This window comes from Schistocerca cancellata, chromosome 3 (assembly GCF_023864275.1).
Source record: "Schistocerca cancellata isolate TAMUIC-IGC-003103 chromosome 3, iqSchCanc2.1, whole genome shotgun sequence".
In the NCBI taxonomy this organism is placed as follows: Eukaryota; Metazoa; Arthropoda; class Insecta; order Orthoptera; family Acrididae; genus Schistocerca; species Schistocerca cancellata.
The window spans coordinates 583,890,292-583,910,980 of record NC_064628.1 but is presented as its reverse complement, the minus strand read 5'-3'; the positions used below and the strand labels follow the sequence as shown (position 1 = coordinate 583,910,980).

The 20,689-nt window shown below is 44.6% G+C and overlaps 1 protein-coding gene across 1 annotated transcript in view; it reads right to left on the bottom strand.

The window, feature by feature from the left end:
* Window positions 1-20,689, bottom strand: part of LOC126175443 (protein arginine N-methyltransferase 7-like) — a 108,346-nt gene that overhangs the window by 64,505 nt on the left and 23,152 nt on the right. The window contains exon 2 of the mRNA XM_049922246.1: window positions 18,366-18,515. Within this exon, the coding sequence (XP_049778203.1) occupies window positions 18,366-18,515 (150 nt within the window). The remainder of the gene's footprint in view (window positions 1-18,365; window positions 18,516-20,689) is intronic.

Sequence of the window (20,689 nt, the reverse complement as noted above, 5' to 3'; positions counted from 1 at the left end):
GCCATAAGAAAAGCTAAGCTTTCACATAAAATAGTGGCATTTTTGCATGTGTTACGCTTTAAGGAACATCAAATGCGCTGTTAAAATTTTAAATAATGACATTAATGTGTGGTCTTCTGGGCTCAAAATTCTTCGATGTGGCTAGCCGTCAATGTGTTAAGTTTTAAATGAGAGTCAAACACTCTGTGATTTAAGAAATTCACTGTACACTCGGCACACTTTAACCTAATTAATCTTGCGTAAAAGGAAATTTACTTAGAAACTAACGCTTTTCAAAGCACCATTCGCGATATTTTGTCGGGACCTGTTACAAATAGCTTTGTTTCAGCAGTTGCCAGAGTGTGCCAGAAAACAGGCATTGCTGGCGTGGGCAGCTACAATGACGCAAGAAACCCATATGTTTGTACATATGTGTTATTAAGAGATTTTATATGATGTCACAAAAGAAACAGGGTACTCCAAGAACATCGGAATTTCGTACACCATACTAAAATCTATAATTCAGCTTAAAGTGCACATTCATATGTCCAGATTCACAATGAAGTAGGCCCCAACCTGATATTAACATTTCAGTGCTCTTTTCTGGATGCACATTTTCTTGGGGTAGCACAGTCTGTTTGGTTCTTTATTATGGCATAATGCCATATGTGCCAGGAGATGAAAAGGTGCACATTGTTTCTAATAAACTGACTGCCTCTGGGGAAAAGATTAATAAGAGTCACATTTATTTAGCAAACTGACAAAATGAACTCCATTGTTCTGCGAGGTGACTGACTGCCAAAAACATGGGAATAATAAAATCAGAAAACTGAAACTAATAATGTGAAATCCATTACATTTTCATTTGATGTTTGAAGTGTAAACGAAGAGGAAATAGCGAAATCACTAAACGTCTACACGGCCTATGTGAAGACTAACCCCGTCCCCCTTCCCACCCAGACTGCTATGTGCATGCGGCAACCTGGCAGCATGGGCGTGCCAGGAAAATTTTTTCTGGTTGCTTGTTGCTACTGCTGATATAGCTAACAGCCACACTTATCTGGAAGCGGGAGAAGGTACTGCCTATACACAACTCAACTTAATGTAAACAGATGTGACGTCACACTCGTCGGCAGCGGTTTATTGTTACGAAGTACTCCGTAAAGCCTTTGACACATTTTGCTGTTTATCAGTTCTTACCAGTTAAAATTACAAAAATTTAACTGAAGTCTAAAACAATGAAAAATTCCTGAAATTCTAAAAAAAATCCCAGGTTTTCCCCAGTTTTCTCCCAGATGAAAAAATTCCCTAGTTTCTCCCGGATTTCCCGAAGCGTATACACCCTGCATATGCATTTGCATGTCGCATATTTGGCTCCTTTTCACTGGTTATTACATATTTTAAATAAAAACTATTGATGATGCACATTTTTGCTCTATTTTTACAGTATTTTAAAAATTAGATGGTTGCTCTCTAGCTCTATCTACTTTTGATGTCTCACAGGCTGTCCATGACCTAGAACTGCATGCAATTGCTAACTGAGAGGCCACTGCCAAGCGAAATCATTACAGAAGAGGAACAGGAACAGACAGACAGGATCAATGCCGCCCCCCCTCCCCTAAGTACACGTCGGCAACAATTACATTAAACAAGTAAGCTTTTAGTCGCATGTCCATTTTTCAGTTTAGCTTTCTATTTACTGAATGTTCTTACAACATGTAGTATGTAACGTGTTGAGCGCAATGCCGCCCACTTAAAGAAGTGTCGTTTCGTGGATAGCTGACCATCCTGGAACATTTACATATGACGGAAATTTTTTATATTGTTGAGTTTGCGAGAAAAACATTTCGTGCAAGAAAAAGTTTTAAATAGAACAGCATGTCAAGACAAGGTTCCATATCACACGAATGCAGAAGAAAGGACCACAACAACTTCTAACAACAGCTGGGATTTGTCCAAAAGTAACCAAAAAAGTCGGTTTAACATGGATCTATGTGAAGCATTCATTGCAATATTCCTCCTCATAAACTTACAAACCCTATCCTCAAAGGCTTCCTGCACAAATATTGCTTAAATCAAAATGTTGTTGTTGTGGTCTTCAGTCCAGAGACTGGTTTGATGCAGCTCTCCATGCTACTCTATCCTGTGCAAGCTTCTTCATCTCCCAATACCTACTGCAACCTACATCCTTCTGAATCTGTTTAGTGTATTCATCTCTTGGTCTCCCTCTACGATTTTTACCCTCCACGCTGCCCTCCAATACTAAATTGGTGATCCCTTGATGTCTCAGAATATGCCCTACCAACCGATCCCTTCTTCTACTCAAGTTGTGCCACAAATTTCTCTTCTCTCTAATTCTATTCAGTACCTCCTCATTAATTATGTGAAAAGGAGAAAAAAGCTGCCCAAACCTTTTGTGGTTTGGTGGACCTTCCTCTTACTTCCAATAGGTTCAGCAAGTACATAAAAATACTTTTAGGTGCCTCGGCGGTTGTGTATAAAGCATCTATGAAATGTGCAGTAAAAGGAACTGTAACTATAAGTGGAACCACGGACATTGCTGTTGCACTTGATGGGACATGGCAATGTCGAGGACATTTCCTTGAACGGTGTTATAGGTGCTAATTCTCTGGAGAATGGGAAAGTTGTTGATGTTGAGTGCTTATATAAATACTGCCACACCTGCCATGGTAACACTGTACAACATATTGAACATTAGTGTTCTAAGAATTGTGATGGTTACAGTGGAGATAGGGAGTGTGATGGAGCTCTAAAAATATTTCGCAGGTCAGTGCCCGTTGATAATATTAGATATACGAAGTACCTAGGTGATGGGGACTCTAAAGCTTTAAATAAAATTAATGAGTTCATTGTTTATGGTGATACCTTGGTGACAAAACTAGAGTGTTGTGGACATGTGCAAAGGAGGATGGATGCTAGATTGAGGAAGCTACAAAGAGAAATGAAAAGAAATTTGCTATCTGATGGAAAATCCCTGTCTGGCCGAGGCGGATTGACAGAAACTGAAATAGACCTCCTTCAGAGTTATTATGGACTGGCCATTAGACAAACTGGACCTCTGAATGATGTTACAGCAATGAGAAAAGCTGTATGGGCCACCTACTTTCATAAGTTGTCCACAGATGACCACCCTGTTCATGGACTTTGCCCTAAAGGAGCAGATTCTTGGTGTGGTTACCAAAAAGCAAAAGAAAATGGTCAAATATACCATCATAAGCATTCTCTTCCTGAGCCTGTTATGAATGAAATAAAACCAATTTTTAGAGATATGAGTGACCCTGTTTTGCTTAGTATATGTATTCCTGGGGGCACTCCGAATACAAATGAAAGTTTCAACCATTGCATAAGGGAAAGATTACCCAAGAATGTTTTTGTAGGACTAAATACATTCAAAGTTGGTGTACTAGATGCAGTGATATGTTTCAATGATCGATTGATAGGATGGATGGAAGTCCTGATAAATGTAGGCATAAAATGTGGCTCTAATATGCTTGCTTTTGACAGACAATGGGTGCATGAAGCTGAAAGATTTGCTCTTCAAGTTACCAAAGAAGCAAGAAGTGCTAAAAGGAATGCCAAGAGGAAGCTTGTAGATGAAGAAATGCTGCAGGATGAAGACTATGCTTCAGGAATGTTCTGAGGCACAGTTTAATTGGACTCATATCTTCATTCACAATTTCTTGCAAGTTGTATTTTTCAGAATTCAGGTACAAATAAAGCATTGTTCTAATTTTTTCTGTAGCTTGCAATAGTCCATACTTATTTAGTAGACCAAAGCTTTATTGCATAATCAACTAAATTATAGAAAAAATAACATTTTTATTAGGAAAATAAATACAGAAATTACAATGGAAGATGTGATATTTTTTATCCTTGTAATATACATAATGGGTGGAATTAAATAGGTCTAATACCTCAGCCATCATTTCATGCATATCTGGTAAAAATTTGGTTTCCTTCAAATGTATAACATTGGATTAAATGGTACCTCATTTTGAGGAAGCATTTTGGAAAAAAAATTGTCAGTTTCTTTGTAATTTAATTTAATAGTCATAAGCAGGTTCAAAAATGTTCAAAAGAATTCTAATTTGTTTGAAAGTGTGCTGCATTATCCGATATCAACAAAACATCTGTAAAACATATACATTATAAACAGTGCCTGAAAGAAATGTGTTGATTTTTACATAATATTGAGCCGGACAAGTACCCTGTGTCTTAGCTGTAACAGAAGTATTTTTCCCAATGGAAACCTGAGGTAGAAATCTGTGAATGTTAAACCTTTTCATCATGTGCAAGTGCTGCTGAGTACTGGGCATCACTATGAAAATATCAGCAAGTCCATGTAGCAATGTGCAATAACTCGTGACCACAAGAATACGAAGACGTGGTTGGTTCACTATATTATACTGTATAATTGAATACTGTAACTAAACAATGGAAAATCCAGGACGGAATGTAACAATATAATGAAAACGATAGTTGCTGCTCACTATACAGTGGAACTGTTGAGTCGTAGATAGGTACAACAAAAAGACCATCAGAAAGTGAGTTTTTGACCAATAATGCCTTTGTCAAAATTAGAAAACACACACAAACGCAACTCACACACACATGACCACAGTCTTTGGCAGCTGAATCCAGACCGCGAGCAGCAGTGCATAGATAGGTACAACAAAAAGACCATCAGAAAGTGAGTTTTTGACCAATAAGGCCTTTGTCAAAATTAGAAAACACACACAAACGCAACTCACACACACATGACCACAGTCTTTGGCAGCTGAATCCAGACTGCGAGCAGCAGTGCATACGGGAGAAGCAACTGGGTAGTGGGGCTAAGGAGGAGGCTGTGGTGGGGAGGGGGAGGGATAGCAGCGTGCATGTAGGGCTCAAAAATGGCTCTAAGCACTATGGGACTTAACATCTGAGGTCATTAGTCCCCTAGACTTAGAAACAACTTAAACCTAACTAACCTAAGGACATCACACACATCCATGCCCGAGGCAGGAATAGAACCTGTGATCGTAGCAGCAGTGCGGTTCCGGACTGAAGCGCCTAGAACCGCTTGGCCACAACAGCTGGCCTGTATGTAGGGGTGTTGAAGTTCTGCTTGTGGGAGTGTACAGGGACAAGGTGGAGAGAAGGTAGGGCAGCTAGGTGCAGTTTGGATGTTAGATGAAGTTTGTGTAGGGAGGGAGGGGGGTGGGGGGTGTGGGGTGTAATGGGAAAGGATAGAAGTAAATAGACTGTGGGTGCATTGGTGGAATAGTGGAGTAGAGGGCTGTGTAGTGCTGGAATAAGAACAGAGAAGCAATAGCCCCTTTTCTGTTCCCTCTCCAGCACTACCCAGTCCTCTATTCCACTATTCCACAAATGCACCCAGTCTTTCTACTTCTCTCCTTTTCCATTACCACCCCACTCCCACCCCCCCACCTCATAATTGCATCTAGCTGCCCTACCCTCTCTCCACCTCGTTCCTGTATGCTACCAAAAGCATCACTTTGCCATCCCCTACCCCTTGCTCAACTATCCCTCTCCCTGGCCACCCCAGTCTCCTTACCCTCACCACCCAGTTGCCTCTCCCATCATGCTTGCAGTCTGTATTCAGCTGACAGAGACTATGTTCATGTGTGTTGTTATTTTACATGGTTATTACTGAATGATATTTTACTTTTTATTACAATTGAGAATATTTAGTAATTAGTTAGTTTAGTCCATAAAATGAAGTGTAGTGTACAAAGTATGTTTTGAAAATGGGCACATACTTTTGTATAAATCTCGCATCTAAAATCATTAAAAAATCACATAAGAGCATTAGAACACACAGGAAAATTTTCATTACTCTGGAAAAAATTTAGGTCTGAGAGAGCTAAAAAAAGTTACGGATCCTGGATTTGTCCAGTCTGAAATTGCTATCTCTGTTAATTAAAGTCTTTGTCAAAAGAATTTCCACAGTTTCTTTCACCATCAAGTCCCACAAGGATGCAACAACACTAGAGTTTTTTCATTTTCAAACTGACAGAGATGTTGATTGGCAGCAAAATTCAATCTGTGGCTCTGTGGTCAACCCATGCAGGAATACTGATGTACGGTTATCAGCTTCCTGTAACAATATCTTTGCGAGTTTATAAAAGAAAATTCTGGATTCTATTATTTTTACAGGCCAAAACTGCTATCTCTGTTAATTAAACTCTTTGCCAAACAAATTTCAACTACCTGTTTCGCCACAAGTCCCAAAAAGATGAAGTCAACGCTAAAATTTCAACATTGCTCTGCCACACCCGAATTACTGGAGTGTATTACCTCAGTGTACCTACAGTATTAAATGCATTTTTTGGACTGTATGAGTCTGCCCAATGTGTGAAAGGCCACACTGTAGGGGATCTTCTAAATCCCAGCCTGCTGTCTTTGGTGGAGAGTTCAAAAATCACTTTAACCTGTGTTTAGTGAGGATCTGGTCTGTTTTTAACAGTTGGTTCCCATATATGGCGGGAAGGCCATGCATTTAAATCTCTGTCTTATTTGTTATGCCTACCTTAGGTTTTATTTGTAGCACCTTATGTATCTGTTGTGGAAGATACACATTTGCCTCAATGACTCCCTTTAAGTGTAGAAGCGCATCCTGTGGACTATTCTCATCAACAGTGCTATTTGCTCTGTGAACCAAACATGTGAAGGCACTCAGTGCATGAGAAGTGTGGTGGCGCATATTTGCATGTAAATATAAAACTGTGTAAGTTAGCTTCCAATTAACTGCAAGTCCCAAGATGATATCCATCATCTTTGCAATGAACCATAATATCTAAAATGGAAGGCATTTCTCCTTATCAATTTCCATTGAAAACTATATTTTATTCATGGATGGAATTTAGGCGGTTTAAAATTGTTTTGTAATTTATATTCACCATGGAGCCACACCACAAATGTTATATCAACATATCTTCAAAATACTACGGGTTTCAAACAAGAACATTCCAGCATCTTTTCATCAGAGTACTAGATAAACAGATTTGTTGCTGAGGGTGGACAAGGGACCAGTCACGGAAACATTGTCACTCTGTTCAAAACATTCATTATCAAATAAAAAGTATGTCGAGATCAGGATATCTTTGAATAAACCTGAAACTCTATATAAAAAAAATAAAATAAAAAAATTAAAAAATGGCAATAATATAGACAGATTCTGAAAGTTGGACCTTGGTGACTAAGGAAACCACATCAAAGTTAACTAATAAATCGGAACTGTTCAATCTCAGTGATTTAAGTTTGCCAATGAAGTCTACAGAATTCCACAGGAGATGAACATATTTCGCCAGTACAAGTCTTAATATTGAAGCTAAGTGTTCAGCACAATCGTGATTTAGAGCGCCAATGTTATTCCCTATTGGTCACAGAAGAACATCTTTCTTATGGATTTTTGGATGTCCTTAAGGCCTTTAAGGAACTGCACCACTTGATTTCCACTTCTGGCAGAAAGGAGAAAAGTTCAGAAATTCAGCAGTCATCCTTACCACCTGGTCAGTCTTTACCTATCTTATAATAGATGCTACCATTCAGCAAACCATTGTGTCATGAGACAGTGGCATTACCTTTACCAGCTGGAAGAACCAAAATCTGAATGTCCTGGCAAAGTTTATGTGAAGTAGTCCTCTCTGCCACAGATATAGTACTCATTTGTATCATCATAGTGTCATCTAAAGCTCTACCAGTCATATTAATAATACAGAATAACAGTTTCTTGCTGTGAATTTACCCCAAGTTTGTGAAACTTTGTAATCAGTCTAACTGAGAGTATCTGACAAACCCAAACAGATTTGGCCCCTATTGTACCATCTATCCATTTCCTTGAGTTGTAGGATGTCACAGAGATCTTGTCGAATTTTTGATGGGTAAAACAGCTTCTTTCCTTAACAATAGCAGAACTGGCCTCTCTTAAATCTTACACATGGAAGTTGATTTCATAAAATGTACTAACCTGTCAAATTTTGCAATTATGCTATGGCCACAGTACCTCAATAAACAGCTTAAAGACCTGAATAATCTTGCTCACAAATGTTGTAATTTATCTAAAACCATTGGCTCCCTGAAGAGATACTTGATGTGCATCTTCGTGTTCTCAAGAAGTCATAACTCATCCATTAAATTTCGAGAGCACAGCTGCATAAACTCTATTTTTTCTTCTTCTTCTTCTTCTTCTTGTAATATTGCGGCTGTCTACCTTTCAGCCATCTTGAGAGTGAGCTGTCAAGCTGAAGCTACTGTACTTGCTACAAAGCTAATTATATCATTCAAATCACAGATACAATTGCTAGGATGTTGAACACAAGAAAACTGTATGCATAAATTGAATCTGCAGATATATGGTTGATTCATGCTGGGATATCGATCTATCATTGGTTGGTTGGTTTGTGGGATTGAAGGGACCAGACTGCTAGGGCCATTGGTCCCTTTTTCCAAAATCTTCAAACACCCACAAAGAATAAAAACGAACAATGGAGATTACAAGAGAAGACACAGGACAAGAAAGACTCAGACAGAGACCAGACAAAAGGAATTAAAATCACACAGAGTGTGACAGTGGTTGGCCAATCAGAGAGACAAAAAGGAAAAGCCAACCACCAAGAAACACACTAAAATAACACAGTATAAAATCGTAGGCTCGAGGCCAGACTAAAAAAAAACTTAGATCAAGTGAGAAAAGCCCCCTGCCTGAATAAAACACAAAACTAAGCCTACCATGGCAGTGTCATCCATTAAAAAGGCAGGGAGCCTATCAGGCAGCACAAACATCTGCCTGAGCGCAGTTAAAAGGGAACAGGCCAACAGTATGCAGACCAGCGTCAAAGCGGATCCGCAGCGACATAGAGGTGGGTCCTCATGCCACAATAAGTGGCTGTGTGTCATACGGGTGTGCCCAATGCGCAGTCGGCAGAGAACAACAGACTCCTTGCGAGAGACCCGCAAGGAGGAGCGCCATAAACCAGGTTCCCATAATCCAGACAGGACTGAATTAACGCCTGGTAGAGCCGTAAGAGGGTAGACCGATCGGCTACTCAGCTGGTGTAGCTCAAGCAACGCAGAGCATTAAGATGCCGCTGACACGTCAGTTTAAGCTGCCAAATATGAGGGAGCCAAGTCAACCGGGCATCAAAAACCACACCCAAAAACCGATGTGTCTCCACCAAAGCAAGAGGTCTGCCGTCAAGATAAAGCCATGGCTCAGGGTGAACAGTGCATCACCAGCAGAAATGCATAAGGCAGGTCTTGGCAGCCAAAAACTGGAAGCCATGCACTACAGCCCAAGACTGCGCCTTGCGGATAGCGACCTGCAGCTGCCATTCAGCAGCCGCAATGCCAGTGGAGATATAGCATAGGCAGAAGTCGTCAGCATTCAAGGAAGCTGAGACAGACATTCCCACCGCCGCAGCGAGCCCATTGATTGCAATTAAAAAGAGGCAGACACTTAAGATAGATCCTTGTGGGACCCCATTCTCCTGAACTCAGGAGGAACTATGGGAGGCCGCAACTTGCATGCGGAAGGAACGAAGCGACAAAAAATTATGAATGAAAATCGAGAGTGGACCCTGAAGACCCCAACCATGAAGCGTAGAGAGGATGTGATGTTGTCATGTCGTATCCTATGCCTTCCTCATGTCCAAGAAGATGGCGGGCAAAGGCCGTACGGATGGCAGACTCCAGGCACACAAGATTATCGGCGGCAGAGCGGCCCTTACAGAACCCACCCTGAGACAGAGCCAGAAGGCCCTGAGGCTCAAGTAGTCAACTGAACCGCCGGCTCATCATGCGTTCGAGCAACTTGCAAAGAATGTTGGTGAGGCTAATGGGGCAGTAGCTATCCACCTCCAGTGGATTCCTGACAGGTTTCAAAACGAGGATTATGGTGCTTTCCCAACATTGCGACGGGAACTCACCCCCAACCCAGATACGGTTGTAAAGGTCTAGGAGGCATCGCTGGCAGCCCACTGACAGGTGTTTGGGCATCTGACAGTGGATGCGATCTGCCCCGGGAGCCGTATCAGGGCAAGCGACTAGGGCACTTTGGAATTCCCACTCACTGAACAGAACATTGCAGGATTCAGGCTGGCGAGTGTGAAATGAAAGGCTCCATCATGCCAACCGCTCTTTCATGGAGCGGAAAGCCAGTGGGTAATTTGCAGAAGCGGAACTCTGAGCAAAATGCTCTGCTAAACAGTTTGCAATTGTGTCGGAGTCAGTACAAACTGCTCCATTTAGTGAAAGCGCAGGGACGCTGACGGGGGTCCGATAGCCACAGAGCCACCTAATCTTTGCCCAAACCTGCGATGGAGAGATATGGAGGCCAATGGTGGAGACATACTTTTCCCAGCACTCCTGCTTGTGGTGGCGAATGATGCAGCGGGCCCACGCACGGAGACGTTTAAAGGCGATGAGGTGTTCCAATGAGGGATGCTGCTTGTGACGCTGGAGTGCCCGCCTGCGATCTTTAATCATCTCAGCGATCTCAGGCGACCACCAAGGCACAGTCCTCCACCGAGCGGACCTAGAAGAACAGGGAATGGCAGATTCTGCGGCAGTAACGATGCCGGTGGTGACCGAGTGAACCACCGCATCAATGGCATCATTGGAAAGAGGCTCAATAGTGACAATGGAGGAGAACAAGTCCCAGTCAGCCTTATTCATAGCCCATCTACAGGTGCACCCAGAAGAGTGATGCTGCGGCAGAGACAAAAGATTGGAAAGTGGTCACTACCGCACAAGTCATCGTGCACACTCTATTGGACAGACAGTAAGAGGCTAGGGCTGCAGATCGAAAGGTCGATGGCTGAGTACGTGCCATGCGCCACACTGAAATGTGTTAAAGCACCATCATTTAAAAATGGTAAGGTAGAGCTGTGCCAATACATGCTTAACGGTGGTGCCTCGGCCTGTTGCGTTGAAGTCGCCCAGTAACAGAAAATGGGGCTGCAATTGGGCTATCAGCGCAGCCAGGACATGCTGTGGGACATCACCATCCAGTGGAAGATACAGACGGCAGACAGTAACAGGCTGAGGCATCCACACCCGAACAGCGACAGCCTCTAAAGGTGTTTGTAGAGGGATAGACTTGCTGTGAAGGGAGTGAAGGACGTAGATGCAGATCCCACCAGATACCCCTTTATAAGCTGCCCGGTTCCTATACTAACCCCAATAGCCACAGAGGGTGCGGGGGGGGGGGGGGGGGGGGGGGGTTCGCATTGCTGGAAACCAAGTTTCTTGAAGAGCAATGCAGAGGTAAGGGTGAAGGCTGAGAAGTTGTCGGAGCTCAGCAAGATGGTGGAAGATCGCTGCAGTTCCACTGGTGGATGACATTGTCCATGGCTGAGAAAGACACGAAGGGACTGGGGATGCAGATTACGCTGCTGGGTCACCAACTGAGTACCCACGCGAGTGACATTCATTGTGTCCAAGGGTCTGGTGAGATCTAGGTCCTCAGCGGACGTCAGAATCTCTACCTCATCCTGAGATGCTAAGCTTGTAAGAAGCAGTGGGATGGGTGCCACAGCAATGTCTGGATTCTAGGGAGCCTTCTTTTTCTGCTTTTTGTGGTGTGCCTTCGGTGGTTCTGGCTGGCAGGGATTCACTGGATCAGTCTCAGGGACGGACGAGGACCATGAACCCTACGACCAGCAACCTGTGGTTGCTTCAGCCACTGGCGGGTGTCTGATTTTCCAGTGGTCAGAACCTGCGGAGGGATGGCTCCAAGGGACCTCTTCCTGGCGAGAGGAGCCGAAGAAGACTTACGCTTCTTCGACTGTGAAGTGGGAACTGATGTCCCCGATGGTTGTGGGGGTATTGCTCCAGAAATAGATGGAGCAGGAGCGACGGGAGTGAAGTACCCCCACCATCAAGGGGGCAGGTGGATTCTGACGGATCAGAGAGCCAAATGTACGCGACAAAGTGGGAGACGGTAGAACCACTGTCGCAGCGGCGGCATAGATGGATGTCATTGGCACAGGATGGAGTCTCTCATATTTCCACTTAGCCTCAGTGTAGGTCAGGCGGTCCAGGGTCTTACATTCCATTATCTTCCATTCTTTCTGGAAAATCCTACAGTCCGGAGAGCAAGGGGAATGGTGTTCTCTGCAGTTAACACAGATGGGAGGTGGGGGCACACGGAGTATTGGGATGTGAAGGCCGTCCACAATCTCGACACGCGATACCGGAGGTACAGCGGAATGACATATGCCCAAAGTTCCAGCATTTAAAACACAGCATCAGAGGAGGGATATATGGCTTCACATCACAGTGGTAAACCATCAGCTTGACTTTTTCGGGTAAGGCGTCATCCTCGAAGGCCAAGATGAAGGCACCGGAGGCTACCTGATTATCCCTCAGACCCCGATGGACGCGCAAGATGAAGTGAACACCTCGTTGTTCTAGGTTGCCACGCAGTTCATCGTCTGACTGCAAAAGAAGATCCCTGTGGTATATAATACCATGGACCATGTTTACACTCTTATGGGGCGTGATGGTAACTGAAACATCCCCCAACTTGTCGCAAGCGAGCAACCTGTGTGACTGGGCGGTGGATGCTGTTTTGATTAGAACTGACACAGAGCGCATTTGGACAAGCCCTCCACCTCCCCGAACTTGTCCTCTAAATGCTCCACAAAAAACTGAGGCTTCGTCGACATAAATGATTCACCATAAACTTGCGTACAGACGAGGTACTGTGGTGAATAAACTTCACTGCCTTATTTAGCCATACATTCCTCCCACGGAGTGGTCAGGGAGGTAAGTGATCTTTGATTGTATTTCTTGCCATTGAGGTTAGACCTCGATCGCTTAGAGACTGCTGGTGGAGGCCCACCAGTGAGAGATGATGTACCACGCTTCATTGCGGGTCATCTGCCCTGATGCCACCCACTCCGACCACGGACTCTTCCCACGGGCGCCACCCAGACACAGCAAAGACCACCTGGCAGGATGGCCTTTGCCAGGAGTCCTGATGCCCCAGAGAGATAGGCATCTAGTCCTCAGCATATGTGGGGAGGTAGCAGCTCAGGTATCAGCAGTGCGATCCCTGTGTAGTCAGGGGGCTACCACCAAGAGGGTACATGATGACCCAACCACAATGGATTGGCTACCGTGCTAGATTTCGGGTGTCGAATATCCATCTGTATCATGAGGGCGAAGATGGAAGCGCACAGTGGAGGGAATGTATGCCACCTGGAGCACACTGCAGCCTAAGTGGCCGGAAGCTCAGTAAAAGTCCAACTCCATGACGATATCGAGTGTGCCAGATCTGAGGGCAAGATGGATTTATGATACACCACGTAAGGCATCCTTCCTCAAATGGTACGCACTAACAGAGAATTTTGAAAAGTATAGGTCAAACCCCTTGGGGGACCATCACATTAAGGCTGAAATGTTGGAGACTCCTTTTAGTCACCTCTTAGGACAGGCAGGAATACCGTGGGCCTATTCTTACCCCCGGACCCACAGGGGGGTCGATCTATCATTATTTAGCTGCACTGTAGTGATGCCTTTGTCAATTTATTAAAGAAAGTGTGAGATTCCATGATTTGTACAGGTTGAAAGAGATACTTTTATTAATTAAATTCTTTGCCAAATGAATTTCAACTGCCTTTTCCACCAGGACGGAAGGAGTACTGTAGCTTCAGCCTATCAGCTATTTCTCTCTCTCTCTCTCTCTCTCTCTCTCTCTCTCTCTCTCTCTCTCTGTGTGTGTGTGTGTGTGTGTGTGTGTGTGGGGGGGGGGGGGGGGGGTTGGAGCTTATGTGCACTCATCAGAAAGGTTATCATTACACTCATTAAAATAAATGAATTGGCATAAAATTACATGCACTCGAATTGACCATACAAACACTTGATCTCACATGTGCTAAGACAATAGACAAAAAGTAAAAAGAGCTATAAATGAGATTACAACACAAGTAAAATGACAAAGGAGCTAAAAGATAGGCACAGAGAAATGTAACTAGCTGACCACCAACAAAAAACATGGGTGGGATAACCACCGTTACCACATTAAAACCTGCTCCCTAAAATCTTGGGAAAAATATTTGACAATTCACAAAACTCAAGCTCTAAAAATATTCGTTTGAACGTTACTTAAAATAGGGAGCAGATCCGTAATCAAACCCAACATAACCCGCTGGTCGGAAAATAAAACACAGTCCAATAAAATGTGGCATACAGTAATGGTACACCACCAGCACTGCACATTGGAGGGTCCTCTCGCTGGAGCAAGAAGCCATGCGTCGTGGGCTGTGGTGAAAATGAGTAAGGAGGACCTCATCTCATTGATGTGGCTGGAAGCAAGGATGTCACAGCCGCACTGTGACCTTTACTAGAGCGAACTTATTGTCTGTCACTTCCAGCCACCCAGCATACCATTGATGCATGACTCTGTATCTTAAGAGCAAGTTGATAGCATGCAGGAGGATGACATACTGAACTAGCTGAGAATCGTTACCCATCTCCTTAGCTGCCACATTCACCCTTTTGTTCCCCACAATGCCCATATGCCCTGGCACCCAGCAAAAGGACACTGTCTTCCCCAGCCACTGTAGCTGGAGGAGGGCGCCTGGATATCCTGAACTACTTTATCAGATACAAGCATTGCATAGACTGCAGGGCACTGAGGGAGTCAGAATGCATGGCACAACCAATTTGCTCCAGTGCTCTCACGTTAGCAGATAGTTCGGCATCAAATACAGTGAACTCTGGGGGCAACTGAATGTTGAGGGCACAGTCTGGAAAACCAGAGCAAGCAACAAAGTCCACCTGTTTAGACCCGTCTGTTAAGACAGATAAATAGTTGCGGTGCTCATTTATAATGCCAGGAAATATCACATTAAAATCAGGAGCAAGAGTGCAATCTCTCCTGTACTGCACTAAATCTAAAATTACTGTAGACCTCTGAAGTAACCTGGGTGGCAGTCGGTTAAAATCCCAGATTTTAACCTATATGTGCCCCACCCCAAGGGACACCAGCACACATTTTGCACAGATCCCAAATGATCCCGCTGCCTGTGGATGATTTGTATGAAGGTGTTCTACAACTGGACGAGGGACAGTATGGTATGCTAGGGAAGTGGGAGTGCTAGGAGCTGGCATGCCTGGTGTACCCTGAGAAGCTGTCGCTGAATGTTAAGGGGTTCACCAGCCTCAGCACAAACATTAAGTAAGGGGCTGGTCTTGTACGCAGCCGTGGACAGCCTGATGCCCTCATGGTGTACAGCGTCAATGATTTTCAGGCACGAATGCCTCGCTGTCCTGTGTACTGTGTGTCCTTAGTCCAGCTGAGATTGAACAAAAGCCCCTTAAAACTGGAACAGATGCACCCTGTCAACTCCCCAAAACCTGTAACTTAAGACGCCTCAAGATGTTCAGTGCCTTCTGGGCCCATGCCTTCAGGTTCTCCTGGTGTGGTAACCACAAAAGCTTGAAGTTGTATGCCTCGCTGATATCAAAAAATATACCTACACAATGCTGTTTACATACAAAAGCCTGCTGAACAGTCACTTCTAGCAAGTTCAGGTTGTCGACAGTGAATCAAAATCTCCTGAATCTACACAGTGAGCGACTTAGGAACTGCCCCGTCTCCAACATCCAAACCAGATGACGGTTAACCATTCGCTCCAACGTCTTTCTTATACAGCTCATTAAGGTGATGCTCCGGTAACTACTGGGACATGTGCAAACCTTTCCTGGTTTGAGAAGAGGTATCAGAATTGCCTCCCTCCGCAAGTTGGGAAAGTTGCCTGACTGTCATATAAGATTAGGACATTCAAGGAGGACTTCCTTAGACGCTGCTGACAAATATCAAAGCATGCTGCAATGGATTTGGTTGTAACTGAGTACAGTATCATGATATGCAGACAGACCCCAATTTAGCTACCACATGGAGAATGGACAATTATAGGACTCCAAATTGTTAAACCCGAAGTCCAGCTCACTTGTTTCCATGGTTGAATGGTAACAACAGAAGGCTGGATCCTGGCTGGCAGTGGCAGCAGTCAGCGCAAAATGTTCTGCCATTGTTTGTGCAATGTCTCCAGGTGTTGTCTGGAGATACCCTCGAGTCAACAATGCTGCTTTACGTAGTCAACTGCCTTTACTGGAAATCCTCCTGATGGCTTCCCATACTGCAGTAGAAAAGGTGGAATAGTTCACAGAGTCCAGGAACATTTGCCATGACCTTTTCTTGCTCTCCTTGATGATGCATCAGGCCTTTGCCCTCACTAATCAGAAGGCTGTGAGGTTTTCCGCCATTGGACGGCTCTTAAACCATCACAGAGCTGCATGTCTGACCGACATGTCTGCACAGAACTCATCAGTCCACCAAGGCACAAGGAGCCTCCTAGGATGATTATGAGAGAACTTTGGGATGGAGAGCTCCACAACATGGAGGATGACTAGCGCAGTGTGGTCCACCCACTCCTGGACGCTGTCATGGCATTCAAACACAGCCCGCTGGCCAATCATCATCCAGTTGGCTCTGCCGACCATCCATCATGGCTGTGTCCATTCTGGGAGAGCTCCATCCAGTAGATATGTGAAGTGGGAACTGGTCACTAAAATAAAAGTTGTCAGTGACTTGCCACTGAATAGAGCCAACAGGGGCTGGAGAGCAGAGAGAGAGGTCAATAGCTAAGAATGATCGAGCAGCAGCACAGAAATGAGCTGGAGTCCCTTTGTTGAGGATGCACAGCTCCTAAGACGTCATAAGACTCTCTGATATCCAACCCTGAAGGAAAGCAGAGATCGAAGCCTACAATGTATGATAGGCACTGAAGTCTCACAGGTGGGGGAAATGGTTGAGTGAGTTGTTCTATGAGACCTGCTATGCCTCAGTCACATCAGGTGGGGGTAAATGTAGCCAGCAAATAGTGGCCCTCTCACATACGTGAACCTCAGCTGCAACCACTTGCAGGTTAGTAGCTAGTGGAGAGCAGAGAAGTGGTGCACGATATTAACAAATAAATTATTAACAAATAAAGAGACCGCTCCCTTGATTATTTCGCCAGTCACGTTATCCTCACAACAGAGTGTACAGCCCCTTATGACATTAGATGCTTTAAAATCCATTTCCTGCAAACACAAGCACAGAGGGTCTTCCTGTACTTGCCGTTTCAGTTCCGCCGCATGTGTTCTGAAACCATTAATGTATGGAATCCATTTTTAAGGGTGAGGTTTTAGTCTGTCTTTACCCTTCTCATTTTGCTGTGCTAGCAAGACAGCAATGGTGGGGGGGGGGGGGGGGGGGGGGGGGTCACTTGAGAAACTCATTGGTTCCCTCAGGTAGATGTCAACAACCATACAAGGAATGGTATGATTATCATCAGATCCATCTGACATCAAAAAGGTCACACGCACCAATGGCTTCACAGCGGACTGCTTTGGCCATTTGGCCTTCATCCCCAGCTTGGATTTTGGAGACGGTGGCATGGGACATTGGCCCTGGTTTGAATCCACATCACAGATTAACAAAAGGAGGGTGGTCTGTTGGCCAGACCAGATGTGTTTTCTACATCCACCTACGTAAATACTGAACTGGCTCCCACGTACCGCCTCAGATACACAATATGCAAACATTTGAACAACAGTGTCACATTTGACTGTGCAGTTACACTAGGTGCATACAGCAGGAGCTAGCAGTAGGTGTAAAATACCTTTGGGAGTGGCGATCCCATTGTAATAATAGCCCGTATAACAGTATGGTCCTCCGTGAAACTGGCGAATAACCACACCATTCCCGATCCAGTGTTAGCTGGATAGAGGAAGCCGGAAGGAAAGGAAGGGAGGTGAATAAGCTTTGAGCTTCTGCTCTAATAGCAGGTACATTAAGTTCTTTGGGCAGATGAATATGTGACGTAGTCTTCTACTGTAAAATATGACAATTAATAAATAAAGAACAAGATGTCATGTACAAAGTAAAACAAAATAGTTCCAAGTAGTATTTCTCAATAGCGTGCCATCAATCAGGATAACTTCTCAAAGACGTAACTGCAGAAAAAAAATTTCAGATCTCACAAGAAATAGTAAGGTTGTGCCATCTCTATACATTAAAACATTCATAAAAGATTAACTTAAGTCTGAAATTTGTATAGTGATTTATGTCTTACATGGTCATCTTCCTGCTAAAGGTGCTACTAAAGAGTATCGTAATCAGTGAAACAGAACTTCGTTCTACTGGTACCTCTATACCATTCTTCTAGTCTTATACATTGGACAAGCATACCATACATTAGTATGACAAAAAATAATTAAATTGATGATTTTATATTTTGCAGTAAGACAGCTAAATCACAGCAAAGAAATTGTGTTTCTTATGTGCAATAAATGCTGTAATTTAATACCTCACATGCAACAACTGAGTCAGCTCCACATGACGCTGCCATCATTGCTAACAGCCCAGTTCCTGTACCAATATCTAGGACATTTGCCTTCTTTCCCTGACGATGCATTTTCTGAACAGCCAACTTTATTCCTTCATAGTATTTCTGGTTTCTGTATGAAAAAAAAGTTATAAACAAAGTGAATTGGTTAAGTTAATAGTAATTAACCGTAGCACCACTGAGGAGGGGGGAGGGGGGGCAAAAATTGCCCGCAGTATTTGTTTTATTTGTGTAACATATCGATTCGTTGGAGTGAAGAAGCAAGAATTAGGTAGTTATAGAAAAATATCTCGAGTATGTGCTGTCATGGTTTTTTTTTAACTGTCTTTAATTATTTAGATGTGTCTATTATACACTCCTGGAAATTGAAATAAGAACACCGTGAAATCATTGTCCCAGGAAGGGGAAACTTTATTGACACATTCCTGGGGTCAGATACATCACATGATCACACTGACAGAACCACAGGCACATAGACACAGGCAACAGAGCATGCACAATGTCGGCACTAGTACAGTGTATATCCACCTTTCGCAGCAATGCAGGCTGCTATTCTCCCATGGAGACGATTGTAGAGATGCTGGATGTAGTCCTGTGGAACGGCTTGCCATGCCATTTCCACCTGGCGCCTCAGTTGGACCAGCGTTCGTGCTGGACGTGCAGACCGCGTGAGACGACGTTTCATCCAGTCCCAAACATGCTCAATGGGGGACAGATCCGGAGATCTTGCTGGCCAGGGTAGTTGACTTACACCTTCTAGAGCACGTTGGGTGGCACGGGATACATGCGGACGTGCATTGTCCTGTTGGAACAGCAATTTTCCCTTGCCAGTCTAGGAATGGTAGAACGATGGGCTCGATGACGGTTTGGATGTACCGTGCACTATTCAGTGTCCCCTCGACGATCACCAGTGGTGTACGGCCAGTGTAGGAGATCGCTCCCCACACCATGATGCCGGGTGTTGGCCCTGTGTGCCTCAGTCGTATGCAGTCCTGATTGTGGCGCTCACCTGCACGGCGCCAAACACGCATACGACCATCATTGGCACCAAGGCAGAAGCGACTCTCATCGCTGAAGACGACACGTCTCCATTCGTCCCTCCATTCACGCCTGTCGCGACACCACTGGAGGCAGGCTGCACGATGTTGGGGGCGTGAGCGGAAGACGGCCTAACGGTGTGCGGGACCGTAGCCCAGCTTCATGGAGACGGTTGCGAATGGTCCTCGCCGATACCCCAGGAGCAACAGTGTCCCTAATTTGCTGGGAAGTGGCGGTGCGGTCCCCTACGGCACTGCGTAGGATCCTACGGTCTTGGCGTGCATCCGTGCGTCGCTGCTGGCCGTGCATCCGTGCGTCGCTGCGGTCCGGTCCCAGGTCGACGGGCACGTGCACCTTCCTCCGACCACTGTGGCGACAACATCGATGTACTGTGGAGACCTCACCGGCCCCCACGTGTTGAGCAATTCGGCGGTACAGTCCACCCCGGCCTCCCGCGCATGCCCACTATACGCCCTCGCTCAAAGTCCGGTCAACTGCACATACGGTTCACGTCCACGCTGTCGCGCATGCTACCAGTGTTAAAGACTGCGATGGAGCTCCGTATGCCACGGCAAACTGGCTGACCACTGACGGCGGGCGTGTGCACAAATGCTGCGCAGCTAGCGCCATTCGACGGCCAACACCGTGGTTCCTGGTGTGTCCGCTGTGCCGTGCGTGTGATCATTGCTTGTACAGCCCTCTCGCAGTGTCCGGAGCAAGTATGGTGGGTCTGACACACCGGTGTCAATGTGTTTCTTTTTTCCATTTCCAGGAGTGTATTTAAGTGCGGGTAGTTTTTGCAACTACACTCGCAGTTCTAATACAATGTCTCATCAGTATCAGAGGTTTCTCACAAATGAAGAGGTGTCAGCTATAATAAATGAAGCAAGTGAAGGTGATGAAAGTAATCCAGAAGAAGATGATACAGTTGTGACACAGTTCACGGAGTTCATCCTCTGATGAACAGCACACAGCTGCTTCCAGCATCATTGTTATAGCCAAAAGTGGTAGGGAATATATTACCATGCCTCCTAGTCAAATATGCAGGTCAGTACAAAATATAGTGAATTTTCGTGAAAGTTTGACTCATGAAGGCTTTGGACCTCTAGAGTGTCAGAATCTTTCAAAAAGTTTTATAATTCTCCAAATAATGAAGATTCTCATGGTCTATACAAACCAAGAAGCTCACAATAAGAACTTAAAACTTACAAACATAGAAGAAATGTATGCCTTTCATTGGCATTCTG